Consider the following 14,256-nt stretch of genomic DNA (forward strand, 5'->3'; position numbering starts at 1 on the left):
ACAGTCTTTCTGTGAAACTTGTCCATAACAACAATAAGAGGGTTGCACTGTTGAGTCAATGTGTGGAGAGGCACATATCTTAAGGATACCTGTGTTCCTTCTTCCTTGACACCTGAAATATTTCTGTTCTTATCCAGCTATATAGATAGTACTGGCTTTTTGAATTTGACTGTGGGACTGTGCACTTACAAAATGCATACGTTCATTTTACACACTGAAATAAAATGGTTTGAAAATGTAAGCCCGTGAATTGTTTTTGACAGGGAGAAAGAGATATTGGTGGAGGAAAAGAAAGGGGTAATCCCCTGTGAAGAACAGAGGGAAAACATGCAGCAAACATTTGGCAAGCCAACATTTTTGTGGGGGAAAAAAACCACGAAGCCTCTACTGTGCATTTATCACGTATTGTGTTTCTACCATAAAAAGGTCACTGCAAAAAATCTTCTGATATTTGTACTCGTTGAGTCTCAATAAGCTTCATAGAAAATTAGCTCTGTCTTAATGTGAAAAGATATTTAATAACCAGTCATTCATTAAATTCACCCTGAGCTCTGACAGCAGAGTCTCATTATCACTTAAGGTGTTTTTCATCTGAAACTACGTCCCAGCTTCACCTACTTTCTGTAGTATGTTTTAGAGCCAGAACCAACCATTCTCATTCTGTACCCAAAACTCACTCCAGAATAACTCATCCAGCAGCTTTCAAATGAAGTCTCGTTATTAGCAATTTTAAGAAGTCCTACAAGAATCCCTAACGTCTTAAAAAATTGTAATGTGCCATGTGCTGGTAATCTCTGGTGGCTGTTTGCTGTCACTCTTGATTTTTGTTATCAGTTAATCTAGTAGATCTAGTTTCATCTTTTTCTGTTACTCCTAATGATCAATTTTATTGTGGTATAGGTGTTTATAGTCTGTGATCAAATGACCTTTTACCTCTAAGTCTCTTAACTTGAGACAGGTTTCCTAGATGATAAGTAATGTATATGGCTTATTTCTCTGAACCCTCTCAGACTTTTGAAATGTGGATATCGGACCTGGTCACAGTGTTCCAGTAAGAGTAGCAAATACCCAATAAGAAACCTCAGTTTTCTTACCCCTCTCTGATATCCCCGTTATCAGAAGAGAAGTGGTTCTTTCTAACTGCAGCATCATGCTTAGAGCTTGAGTCCCGCAGGATTCAGTCTTCAGACTGGCCTCCGTGCAACTGGGAAACCAGTGTCTTTTCTACAGGTTACAGTGAAATCAGAACCAAGGCCCATATCATGGGCCTCAAATAAGACCAGGCTTCAAATGAAGAGGAATATTATAAAGTGTTTCTGCTGTGATAAGTTCTTGGTTTTGGGAGACCTTGCTAGGAGCTAGGGTCTTCGTGCTGTGTTGCTACTCTTTACGTAGAGTAATTCAAGTAGGAATGCCCCTTCTTCGTCTGGAAAGTTACGCTGATTGTATTCCACCATTGCTTTGGCAGCACATAGATCATATAATGAGCACTCACGGGAAGCAAATCATGCAAGCAGTGACCCTCATTCTGGAAGGGGAGCACAACATAGAAGTCAAAGAGCAGGTACCCTTTTTTGTTTCATGTTGTCTTGGCAGAATAAAATTTAAGAAACAGCTAAGAATGCTTACTCTTCTCAGCATGTTATCTTTGGGATTATGATGTGCTGTGACTATGTTACTGAGATCTGTCAGATTAATAACTTTAGTACCTACAAGAATGCTCTTCTTTCTAATGGATTATTACAAATGTGTTTGAATTGAATTCAGAATGGTTTTTTAAATGTAGGTTTGGTAAAGAGGAGGGCACTGTATGTGAGAGCAGAAGAATTAAATCTAAGGCAATTGCATGGCAGAAAGGGAATAGCAGAAACAAGGGAAGAGAAAGAGGCCAGTATTTCACACTGGGGAAAGAGATAGCAGCCATTGGAGCAGTCAGTAATGAAGAATACCATCATTGCCTGCCTTGCTGGCAGTAATACATGTTCTGCTGGGAGATGTGGTGTTCTTGGGTGCCTGCAGGAGGCAGCAGCGACCAGAGGAGAAGAGGCACTAGCAGGGAAAAGAGCATGTTGGCGTAGCCCAGGAAAAGGTGGGGAGGGACATGCATAGACAAAATGTAAGAAAAGCAAAATGCAAGAGGAAAGGGAGAACGAAAGAGGAGATGGCCAGTAGGGAAAAGCATCCCTGGCTTGGTGGCAGCATGGGGGGTGGGGCAGCGTACAGGGATGCCTGCTGCAGGGATGCTAAAGCAAAAGTAAGAGGTTGGATGGACAGAATTTGGCTGATTAACTCTTGTGACAGACAAGACAGTCAATTGGAGAACCCTGTTTCTTCCTTACACAGGGCATGTGGTGATGAAGAATATGGGCAGCGAGAAGCTGTGGGAGATTCCAGAGGATTGCTTTGGCTTAGGATGGATATTGGTAGCAAAGAGCATGGCAAATAAGTGTAAAAATACAGCTAAATCCAGACTGGTCTAAATCTCTGCTCAGTGAAGAATGGGCTGAAGGCGAACAGGCTTTATATGGCTATTTAAGTGTAAAATTAGCAAAAAAACCTCAAAAGACTCCTAATAGATAGATAGTTTAGTGATACCATGGTTCTGAAACAGCTGAGGATAAAACAGTTGTGTCTTTCTAAATAGTTCTTCCTGAAAAAGCTCTAGTGACAGGAATGGCCTTCATTGCAGTAGGTTATTTACCTTGCCAACCACCTCAGAATTACTTTAGAGGAGAATCAGTGTATGAGAAATACTCTTGGAAAGGGCTAGTGGACTAGGGTTGAGTATAACCTTTAGGGTTTTGGGGCCTTTATACATAGAGCACTTACTTTCTCTCTGTGGTGTGATCAGCAGCTTGCTTTTTCAGAATCAAGTCATACATCCGGTACTGCCTATCTACACACCAAGGGCCCATACTTCTAGCAGGACACTCCTTATCTCTATCACTGACTGGCTCATCAGTGTGTAATTAGCAGCTCGGAAATAATAAATCCCTGCAACTGCTGATGTGAACACAGTGCAGCTTAGACACAGGCATCACACAAGTACTGATCATTCTCCGGTGCTCTCATGTAGTCATCCCTACATGTCCAGAAAAGATGGTTAAGTTCTTCCCCAGCACTTTGGGAAAGAATTTGTAGAGCATCTCCCAGTGCCTCCTGAGGACCAGGAAAGCTGCCTCTGCAAGTCTTAATGTCATGGGCGTGTAGTGCCAACATGGGCCTAGTTGCTTCAAGGTTAGGATGGCTTCTCTAATTTGCAGGAAATAACCAGATGCATTAGTAGTTTGAGTTATCTCTGCAGGTAAGATGTGTGATTAGACTTGTTGAAAAGAAATTATTACTCTGCTAGATCAGCAGATAGACCTCTGTCTTTCCTTTTCCTGGCCTGCAGAACTAGACGGATATGGGTTTTTTTTCCCTAGCCACTGATAAAGAATAGACTGCTTTATTTTCCAGTGTATTTAATCTTTTCTATATGCTGCATATTTCCATGAGACTTAAAATTTTACTCATTGAAATGAATTAATGAATGTTGCTTTTTATTTTAAAATGGCAATGGCTGGGTTTTTTTGCCAGGGCTGTTCAGCCACAGCTGTTAACTCTTTGGCATTGGCCCCAGATGTAAGGAAGCTGGAAACTCCAGATTAAAGATATTAAAACTAATTAAAGAAATGGTTTGTCGCAAGTTCAAAGCTGTCAGGGAAACTGTATAAATCATGGGAACGTGATCTGTGGCCAATAACTTAACAGTTTTTCTCTCTTTCAGACATTATGTATACTTGCCAATATAGCAGATGGAACGACAGCAAAAGAACTGATTATGACCAATGATGACATCCTGCAGAAAATCAAATACTACATGGTATGGGGAATTTCTCTTAAAGGTTTTATATTGGTCTTTTGCAGCAATGAAAAGAGGGTACTTCAGAATTTTGTCCTGTAAATTATTCAGTATCATGCGCTTCACTTTCATATGCCCAGTTGTGTTTAAGAGATCATGTGCAGTTCTGTATGGCATAGGATCTGATTAAAAGGAAAATCCAGTCGTTATTTCCACATAAGAATGTTACAGAGACTTACGCAATACCTGTAACAAATCTACATGGAAAACATTTCATGATCTTGGAAAATGCGTATCTTGTAGACCTCAATAAATATTTGGAAGGGATTTAACGCTACTCAAGTGCCTTTTGTTATGGCACTGTCTTTGAGAGAAGTTGTAGATAAGAATTTGCTACCTTATTTATTACAGGATAAATGCCAAAATATAAGTCTGAGAATTTCTGAATTTCTTACTCTAAAATTGAGTACTATTTTTCTATATTTAGAGTCATTCAAATGCTAAACTTCAGCTTGCTGCCATGTTCTGTATATCTAATCTCATATGGAATGAAGAAGAAGGTAAGAAGGCCTCGTTCTTAATGCATATACAAGTTACTATCCTGATCAAAAGGCTAATGTTGCATAGTAATCAATATTTGCAGCGTGCAGCACAGTGGAATCCAAAGCATAAAGGGAGACATCTTTATAGGTATAACATGGAATACGTGAGAGTGGTCAGGAGGACATTTAGGAAAGTGTAGAGAGCTGCTCTGGGGCAGGAAGGGGAGACACAAGAAGAGAGTGTCAATAAATAGGAGTTGATGAGAGTCACACAGTGGGAGGTCTCCACCTGTAGCATTTCTGTAAAATCTGAAAACAATTGGAGTGAAAGAGAATCCTAGTAAGAGAGCTTCCAAGTTTTAAGGAGGTTGTGGAAACTCATTGTTGGAGGGAACAGGTTCACTGGATAGGATAAATGGATTAGAAAGGGCATTTGTTGCAAAGAAATTTTTCCCCAGCATGGATGGCTTGAATGGGTTGGGCGGTGAGACTCTGAAACTAGTCAAAGGACTTGTGGGTGGAACTGGAAGGAATGGGGAAGGCATTCAGTAAGAAGAGTCTTGGCCTGGAACAATGGAGGGTAACCAGGAGGCAGCTGAAGGATGCTGCTGCACAGAAAAATATGTGTGTTTGTGTTGAAGGGTGGAGAGGGCAGATGGAGGCAGCAGTGTGGAGCTGGAAGAAATGGCAAGGGAAGGAGTGGTGGGAGGTGGTGTGCTTTGAGGAATGGTGGGGCTGGGAGGAGGACTTTCTTAGGTGGATGATTTATAGACCCTCAAGTTGACCATGCTGCTTTTCAGCAAAGAAATCAGCGACTCTACTTGGTTTTGGTTTTATTTCCCTACTGTGTAACTTATTCCACATCTCTCAGATCACAGAGCTTCATTCAGTGTGTGACACTTGGCTATGCTCCTGCTTGCTTTCCACTCCTTATACTGGCATTATACAGTGCTACAAGTCAGACTTAAAAACACACCTCCCGTTAAATGTTCTCTGCATCCAAATCAGAGAGATGAGAATAAACCAACTGAAATTAAGCTGCTTACTTTAGGATAAAATGTGTTCAGATTTTTGCCTTCAAAATTTTCTTTACTTCAAACATACGCACACGGAGTACAAAAAAAGAAACTAGAGCTCCTTTGGGACTAGAGCTCCTTGGGGAATTAGCCACAACTGAGGGAGTTTTTCCATTGCTGTGTTCTAACTGAACTGTGTTCCGTACCCCTCCTTTAAGCTGATTTCTGCTACCACTCCTTTCTTCTGTTCTGCAGACATTTATTTTTGGTGGTATTCCCAACAATGTGATTTATTGTTGTAGGTTCACAAGAACGCCAAGATAAACTACGAGACATGGGAATAGTAGATATTTTGCATAAATTGAGTCAGTCATCGGATCCAAATCTATGTGACAAGTGAGTATAAAGAAAAATGCAAAAATATGATTAGAGGAAAATCTTTGCTTTTTATTAAAAAAAGTATCTTTTTTTGAAATCTTTTTATTATAGAAAAATTCCCCAGAAAAACTGTCTATCATTGCACTGAGTTTTATGGTGTATAAAGAAATTGTGATGAACACTTATTTAAAGAGGTATTGCTCAGGAGTAACAAATTTTACTGAATATCTCAATAGTATAAAATAAAATAACTACCATCTAAGACCTTCTAAACCAGTGGAGGGTCCTCTCTGAAATCTCACTGATACATAAATATTTGTGTAAACCTTGGGCCACTAACAAAGTTCCAGAGGATTGGAACAATGATAAACCATCATATAACACTATGAATTAAAAAGATAATATAGGATCACTGCTGTTGTTTATCTCAATTAAATTCTTTGAAACTAAGCTCAGCAGTAGCTTTTCACATGTTCTGTACTCATAGGAGCTACACAGATCATCTAGTTTCTTCACAAATACATGTAACCAAAATAGCTAATGACAGTTTCTGGTTTTTTTCTACGTTAACTTTTTGCAATTATCCCACCTACAATTAGTTACAACCTGTATTTCTTTCATGAACTAAAGGAGATGATCTGATTTTTGAAAGAGGACATACACAGACAACACAACTCAAAACTGTGCAGTGTTTTAAAATGCATTAAATTTGGGTTTCTTGTTTTTATGAAAGATATTCCAGTGTTCTTAGACATCTTCGTAGTAAAGTTAGGACTTCTCTGTTTAAAATCTATGCCAAAGTATCAGTATTGAAGGTGATAATCAGGAACATACAGATATCAGTAAGCAGGCTCACAGAAAATTATGGAAAAACTAAATAGGGTTTTCAAACAGTGAGAAATAGAAATAAAACTTACACCAGTAAAAATACTTTCTGGTAAATGGGCCTTGCTTGTCAACCCTTAAGCCTTGGTTTTATGAGACAGGGAGCTGATTGTGCTTAGCACTGTTGCAAGTCACTGTCCCTCCTGTTTCTTCTGGCCACCTGCTCCCACTGTTTACCCTATCCCAAGTCTGCCTCATCAGCCCCCTCGATGAGCTGATAGGACTTGTGAACATAGCAGGAAACTTGGAAGAAAAAAATAAACAAACTTCCTCTGGGCTGCTGAGTTGTATCGGATCTTGGAAAAGTCTGTCAAGGTCATGATAGCATGGTTGGGAGGTGTGGGGGACAAAGGAAGAGCAAAGCTTCTCACTTCAGGTGGTAGGAGACAATTAGCAGAAGTGATGATGAAACTGTAACCCTAGACTTTTGGGAGGTGTTTTTTTTCTTAACAAAAATGTTGCACAATATTAGATTACGTAAATTCCGGTATTACGCTGGCTGTTGCTGCTTTTCTCCCTCTCACCTCATTGCATGTTTTTGCTAGGGCTGGTGTTCCTGACAGGACTAATGTGCTTCTAGTATGTTCTGACTTATGACACCTCTTTCATTTCTCAGCTCAAAGACCTGTTTTTCATGGTACATCTCTATTTCAGAAAAGTAATTGCTCTTCACAATTACTGCTCTTAAGGGTTTTTCTAAGGTGTGATGATAATGAGGTTCAATATACATCTTAAGCCCCACCATACTTGAAAGTTGCTCAGTTCATGCTGAGTATCTAATATACTTGGCTAGATCATCTTATTCTTCAATTGTTACAGGCCATGCAGAGCACTTCTGCACCATGGGCTAGATTCTTCCAAACTGAAGGAGCCAGCCACTTGGCTTCCTTTTACCTCACTCATTCATCCTCCCTCTCTTGCTGGCACAATGCATAGTCTTGTACATAAAGCTGTTGATGACAAAGCCAAACCCCAGTAATTAACAGGTTATTCCTTTATTGCAGGGCGAAGACAGCACTCCAGCAGTATCTTGCATGATCAAAGACTAATTGAATCTATGGACACCCCTCATGTCTACTTAAGGAATAGCAGGAGATATTCCTGACTCCTTATATTTGCACAAGTCACCTTGGGCTGCATTTTTCTCAGGTGCAGGGAGCTGCTTTGCAGAAACAGTTTAAATGATCAGGTCTCCAGTGCACTTGAGAATTTTCTTGAGGTAGTTTCTTTACTCAGAGGACTCTTGGGGGGTTGTTTTGGTTTTTTGGTTGGTTTTTTTTTTCCTGAGCTACCTGGACTTTCGGATAGAACAATCAGTCATCATTTTCCTTTTGGGCCTACAATTTTCTGCTTTTGCTGCAGCCTGCGTGTGTGGATGTGTGTGGGTGTGCTTGAGTGTGTGCATGTGCTTGGGAGAATGTGTGTGGGTGTGATACCTCAATTTTGTTTTTCCTTTTTTTTGTGTGAAAATCTTTTTCTACAGGTTTTCAAGGGTTAACCATTGTTTGCTGTACGAATACTTCAATGAATTATATACAGTTTGAATGAAATGTTATTTAAAAAAAAAAAACCAAACTGTTGTATCCCATAAAGTTTATTTTGAATTTTGAACAGATGAATGTTTTTAAGTAAAATATATGCATTTCTGAACTTCAGCTTAACTTACATTATACTTCCTTTTTAAAGAGACAAATAGAGGGAGACAGTAGACCCCAAATTATAAGCAACGCATTCTGTACTGACAAGGTCCGAGAGTTTTTTACCGTCATACAAGGTCACCTGGTACAGCTCAAATCCATGGAATGGGTCAACTGGATTGTTTTGGGTTTCTTTATGTTTTTAGAAGAAAAGCTCATACTTCAGAGTTAGCATGACTGTTGACTTTTCTGGAAAGGAACAGGTGGCTGCAATATCAGCAGGCATAAGCTATTGCTTTAGTAGCCAAGAACTTGCTCAGATAATTGGTGAAGGATTAGCTTATTTCACGGGTGATAAGTATTTGCTGATCACTAATATCAATAGAGCGAACAGTATGTTGCAGAAGTTACACTTTGAAGAGACCAGAAGGAGCTGGCAAGCAGTGATTAAGAGATTGCTTTTGTTTTGCATCCTTTACCTCCAGATACAGTTAAGTGACTTACAGATTATTTCCACGAAAGACCAGCTGGGTGCATTAAGTTGGGGAAGGGATGGAAAAATTGGGGGTTTGGGTTGGTTTGTTTTTTTTTTTTTAGCTCAGTAATGTTGCTACAGATTTTGTGTATATATGCAGATATACACACTTGCATGGTTTTGGATACCTGGATAATAAGCGATGAGATTTTACTGCGTTCAGAAACCTAGATTTTCCATAAGTTCCTGAAATTGTGCCTGTAAGTGTGGAGAAAAAAATACGAGTACAAATGAAGACGACTGTGTAAGGTTAGGCTGGAATATGAGACCCCAGTGGCTTCACAGTCAAATATGCATAGAAACAAATGAGGGCAGCGAGGAGCTCTCCTTCATGCAGTTCAGCGTTCTTGCTTTCTTCCCTTGTCTACTTTCTGATTTCAGTATAGACCATAGTTTTAATAGTCAGAATCTCCAAACGCTATATTAACATAGCACTAACAGGCACACTGAAGATTGCAGCCGATGTCTTAAACCAAATCTTTCCTTTGTTACATTGAACTTCAGGAAGGCTGCAGCAAGAAGAAAGGTCTGTAGCTTTGCTAACCAATTTTTATAAGTATCTTAATCTTTTATTTATAATCAGAAGGTCAAATTGTGATAGCCTTACTTTTTTCCAAGGTAACTACTTGTGTCAGAAAACATGACCACAGTTTGGCCTGCAATTTGAATGTGCTATGTATCAGATACTGTTATCACTTGGTTGCAAAGGAGAATATATACATTTCATGTAACTTCTTCCACTCTTGAAAAACAAATAAAAGTGAGCACCTGACACTTTTTCCCCAGGCATTGCAGTAAGTGACTGGCAGTTTTTTAATGTCCTTCTGCAAATTTTTCATGAGGGACTTTGGGGGGCTGAACAAAAGGGAAAGTAAAAATATGTGAGAACTTGATAAATATCAGTACCTCAGAAGTGAAGTCTTATTTATAAAATTCAATCAAATATATTTTTGCTTGAACTGAGAAAAAAGTTCTGAGGCAGGCATTGTAAATGCAAAACTGTACAGCGTGCATCTGACTTCTAAATTTGCACTCCCGCTATGTACATTTAGGAGCTCAAGTTCTTACATATCTCTTCTCGTCCTCCCCCAATTCACATTTCCAAAAGCAAATCTGAGTTTGATTCTATAAAACTTCGGTGCCTAAAGGTGTTCAGAAAAAAGGTGAGTAAGTCTCTGTGTACATGTTTTGAGATGGTTTCCTAAAATTCTACCAGAAAAACTAAAAAACAATGCTCAGACAATCTTGTTGCTGCATGAGAACAGTCGACATTTTCCACAGATACTGATAGGACAAACTGTTGGATGAGAACATTTTTACATTCAGTTAAGCTTTGTGAATAATTTTTGATGTTGCTATAGGTATGTACAAAAAGAAGAATACTGTAAATAAAAAGAACTTTACCAGAACATCTAGATTTTTCTCAGCTTCATGGAGAAATCTCAGCTTTCTGTGCCAGCTTTTCTACAGACTGACAGTTGCTAGCCTGAGATTCATAGTCGGAACAAACTTGTTTGCTGGTTGGCCAGATGTTTACCAACTTTATTTAGGTAGCAGCGCCTTGTGAATTACAGTGTTGCTTGCAGAACCAAAGCAAGTATAGAATTTGTCTGGACATAACACAAATCACCAGGATTTCTGCTGTTCTTGTGCCATTTCTCTTTGAACACCAGTCCTCTAATGAATTTTGATAAGTATGTCCACTCTTTGATCTGAGTCCAGTGATGGTAGTCCTTCTTCCAGAGGTTAGATGTGTCAAAAAGTGAATAGTTCTGCATGGAGTTTGACATGCTAGTTGTCAGACAGGTGGTACTCTTGGTTGCTCCCCACCAACTCCACTGTTTGGACTGGAGTCTCTCCCACACAGAAAGTCAAATGAGACTTACAATTTAGCTGTTGTTCCAATCACAGATTTGCATTGTAATAGTGAAAGAAGCTAAGTGACCTGCTCAAAAGCATCTTGTGCCAGTATGTTCTTAAGGCAAACATCTCATATTTTTTTAAATTCATTTTTATAGACTTTAGCTATCACAGTAGATGCTGCACCTCCATGAAACTGCTGAAGCAGTGGCACAGCAGGCAGAAGAATAATTGAGGTACATGAGATTAGATTCTTGAAGACTAGAAAATGGGTTTAACAGGATTGTCTTTGGTAATCCTGAAATGTAAGTGCATGATAGGTGTAAACATGCAAAATTTCAGAGGTTAAAATCATCAGGACTTTACTGGAGGCTTATTTCTACAAAAAGAGACAGTTGCTGGGGACATCCAGGGGTGCAGTTTGCTCTGCGGAGCTGGTGCTGGAGGCAGGGGAGCCCCTGCCAAGGCTCAGCCCCGCCATGTCCCCTGGAGGCACTGGACAGCGTCCCCTCGGATTGCCAGGGGCACTAGGGGAGTCGATGTGCCAAAAGCCAAATCCTCAACCAGGAGGGACCTTGACCAGCTGGAGGACTAGGGCACCAGACATCGTGTGTTGCGTGACAAGAGGCAGCACCACCAAGGCGTGCAGCTGGAGCCCAGTGACCCCAGGCGTGGGAATGGACAGGGTGAGCCGCAGCCCTGCTCAAACGGGCATCACCCTGGGGGGTGCTGGGCACAGGCACTGTGCACTCACTGCAAATAAGAAAAAAAACCCAACCAACCTTCAAAAATTGAGCTGCGTTTGGAGCGGGGCCAGCAGCTTGTCCCCTCCGCTCGGTGCTGGGGAGGTCATGTCTGGATCCCCTGCGCCTTGTTTTGGGAGGGACAGGGGAAAAGGAGCCAGGGAGCATGCGGCGGGCTGGGGCCCAGGGCCTGCAGGGGAAGTTGGGCAGGTTTGGCAGGCAAAGAGGAGGCAGAGGGGCTCCAGCTGCTGCTGCTTGAAGGGGGAATAACAGAGGAGATGGAGCTGAACTTCCTGGCTGCAGCGGACACTGAGAAGGGAGCGGGCTGGGCTGCCGCTCCGCCCCGACGTTGCCAGGGCTGCCATAGCAGCGTTGGGGTGCTGCCACCCACCGCACAGGTACTGCCGGGCCCTGGCTGGGGCCGGTTCACTTCTGCCACCCTCATGGGGCAAGATGGGACAGACGAAAAGTGTCTCGAAAAGTGAGCAGCAATTCAGGCCCTGCAGCAGCACCTCGCCTCTACGAAAAGGGTGCAAGCAGAGCTGTGTCTGGGCTTTGGGCACTGCTGAGCCACCCCGCTCTCTCCAGCAGGACAGGGACGCTGCTGTAGGTGGTATGGCCTGGGTGGAAGGGCAAAGACTGGTGAAAAGCTTTTTCTGTGGTGCAGGTTGGCCAGCAGTTGGATTCACGTAATTAGAGGACGTCTGCAGTGCTTTGCGCTTGGGACTGCTGCTCAAAGGACCCTTGCTCCTGCAGAAGGATGGCTGCGAAGAAAAAGGAGGTAGTACTGCAGGTCAGGAGGAGCCAGGCTTTTAAAATATCTTTTAAACTCACAGTAAGTGCAAAAGATGAAGTTCAGTCTCGGGGTATCTCAGATTCTACTGGCAAAGCCCTACTGTGTGGTGGAAAAGCGTTCCCGAAGGCAGGTAGGAAGGATGGGAAGACATGGCAAGTCAAATCTGTCCCCCAAAGTCTGTGCTATGGGGTGCAAAGGGAGGTTGCTACGGGGCTGCAGGTTGCGTTTCAGAACTGTTACGAGCTGGCATGGGTTTGGCTGCTTTCATAGATCAAAATGCATCTGTATTTCACGGGATAATTGTTCAGAGGACATTTAGAAGTAGGGGACTGGGGGAGGGGGTGTCACTGAACATTTCTGACCAGTTCACATATTTAGGAAGATTGCTGTAAAGGTGGAAAAGTTAGGAGGTACAAGAAAAATTCAAAGGCTGAAAAACCTATTTCACAATGATGTGTGGAGGAATTTTTCCCTATTTACATGGCGCAAGTGAGCTAATGATGCTTTGTAACTACCTGCAAAGGGGAGAGGTGGTTTCTGAAAGCAATTTAGTGTGCAAAAACATTGAAAAACCCAAAGTAGGTTATGAATGTCTCCTTCAAATTTTGAAACAAGTTCAGTCTTTACAAGAGAGAAATACTGAAGGAGATCATGGGCTCTAAAACCTTGTTTATTCACTGTTAAAATTGGAAAAAATTTATAATTTAAAAAGTGAAAATGTGAAAATTTGTGTAAGAGAAAGAAGATGACTTTACTAAGGTAAAAATGGTTTCTGTTGCTGCTTGTCCAACCGTGTTCCTGTGCAATGGGGAAAATTACATCAACCACAGTTTGCACCTTTGGCAACTAAGGGAAAGCTGGGTCTAGGTCTACAAAAATGTGATTGTTCACATCTGCAGATGAAAGCTGAACCTCAGGTAGGACATGGTGTGATGTCCTAGAAAAGTTCTGGTTATATTCAAGAAAAGCCAAGTCCTAGCAGCCTCAGGGCATCCAAATTAGCAAAGCACTTCGAAGGGTGCCGGCATTACTTTCTGAGTCCATCAGTGGAACTCATGGCTGAACTCATTATCACAAATTATTATCACAAATCATTTGAACTCATTCTGTGAAACACTCTGAGGATGGTCCTAGCACTAGTGATAACTGGAATAATTAAATTTCCTAATTCTGCAGGTGTTCTCTGAAAAAATTAGGCTTGGGGTCATGTGCTAAACAGGAGAACAGTCGGAGGTGTTTGAACAACTCCCCATTTTCCGAGTGAGGTGGGGTCCTGGAGAAACTGCACTGTATGACCTCCAGGGACATCTCTGAAAATCTGTAAGAGGTCATTTAATTTGCACTGGAGTTTCCACTCTTGGAATTCTTGACTTTGCAATTTTAGCAGTCCTTTAATGCACGTTGGTGTTAATTATCGTAAAACAGCTGGCCTTATTGCAACTTACTGTCTTCCAGTGTAGAACTAAATGTAGTTAGGATTAATGATACCAACTAAGAAAGTTACTAGGAATCTTCATTGTTCAGGATGAACAAAACCAGAGCTAACATTTCTCACGAGCCTTTTTTTTTTTCTTTTTTTTTTTTTTTAACTTACTCTGGTTTTCTAAGCACATACTGAGGGGCAAGTCCTGTAAGATGCGGGAAATGCTAAAGATATCTTCCTTTCTAATAACAGTATTGGACGTGTGGGATAATACAGTATGTGGCACAATGTATAGAATTGTCTAGGGCATCCTTGACTGGGTAAGTCCCTGAGCAACCTGATCTAACAGTGGGACCACTTTTTTCCTCTCGAATATTATTGTCTGACCAAGAAACCCCTTGTTTGGAGAGGTTGGATCCCTCCTCTGCCCCCTCTGGGGTACCCCTTGGCTGACACTGGGGAGTGCTCTGGGTCCGCCTGACGACAGAAGCCGCTCAAACACAGGCGGTACAGTCAGGGCAGCAGGTTTATTGTCCTGCTGCAGTGGGCAGGTATGGGGCTAGGACGCTGGGCACCGCCAGTGTTCTGGAACTTCAC

General features: G+C 41.5%; 1 protein-coding gene across 1 annotated transcript in view; it reads left to right on the forward strand.

Annotated features, from left to right (window-relative positions):
- ARMC8 (armadillo repeat containing 8) overlaps positions 1–8,316 on the forward strand; it is a gene marked incomplete at its 5' end in the record, with an annotated part of 43,871 nt that extends 35,555 nt beyond the window's left edge. Inside the window, 5 exons of the mRNA XM_009575595.1 lie at positions 1,469–1,564; positions 3,770–3,865; positions 4,332–4,404; positions 5,705–5,798; positions 7,670–8,316. Of these exons, the coding sequence (XP_009573890.1) occupies positions 1,469–1,564; positions 3,770–3,865; positions 4,332–4,404; positions 5,705–5,798; positions 7,670–7,703 (393 nt within the window). The remainder of the gene's footprint in view (positions 1–1,468; positions 1,565–3,769; positions 3,866–4,331; positions 4,405–5,704; positions 5,799–7,669) is intronic.
- Between the last annotated feature and the right edge of the window lie 5,940 nt (positions 8,317–14,256).

This window comes from Fulmarus glacialis, unplaced genomic scaffold (assembly GCF_000690835.1).
Source record: "Fulmarus glacialis isolate BGI_N327 unplaced genomic scaffold, ASM69083v1 scaffold8094, whole genome shotgun sequence".
Taxonomy (NCBI): Eukaryota; Metazoa; Chordata; class Aves; order Procellariiformes; family Procellariidae; genus Fulmarus; species Fulmarus glacialis.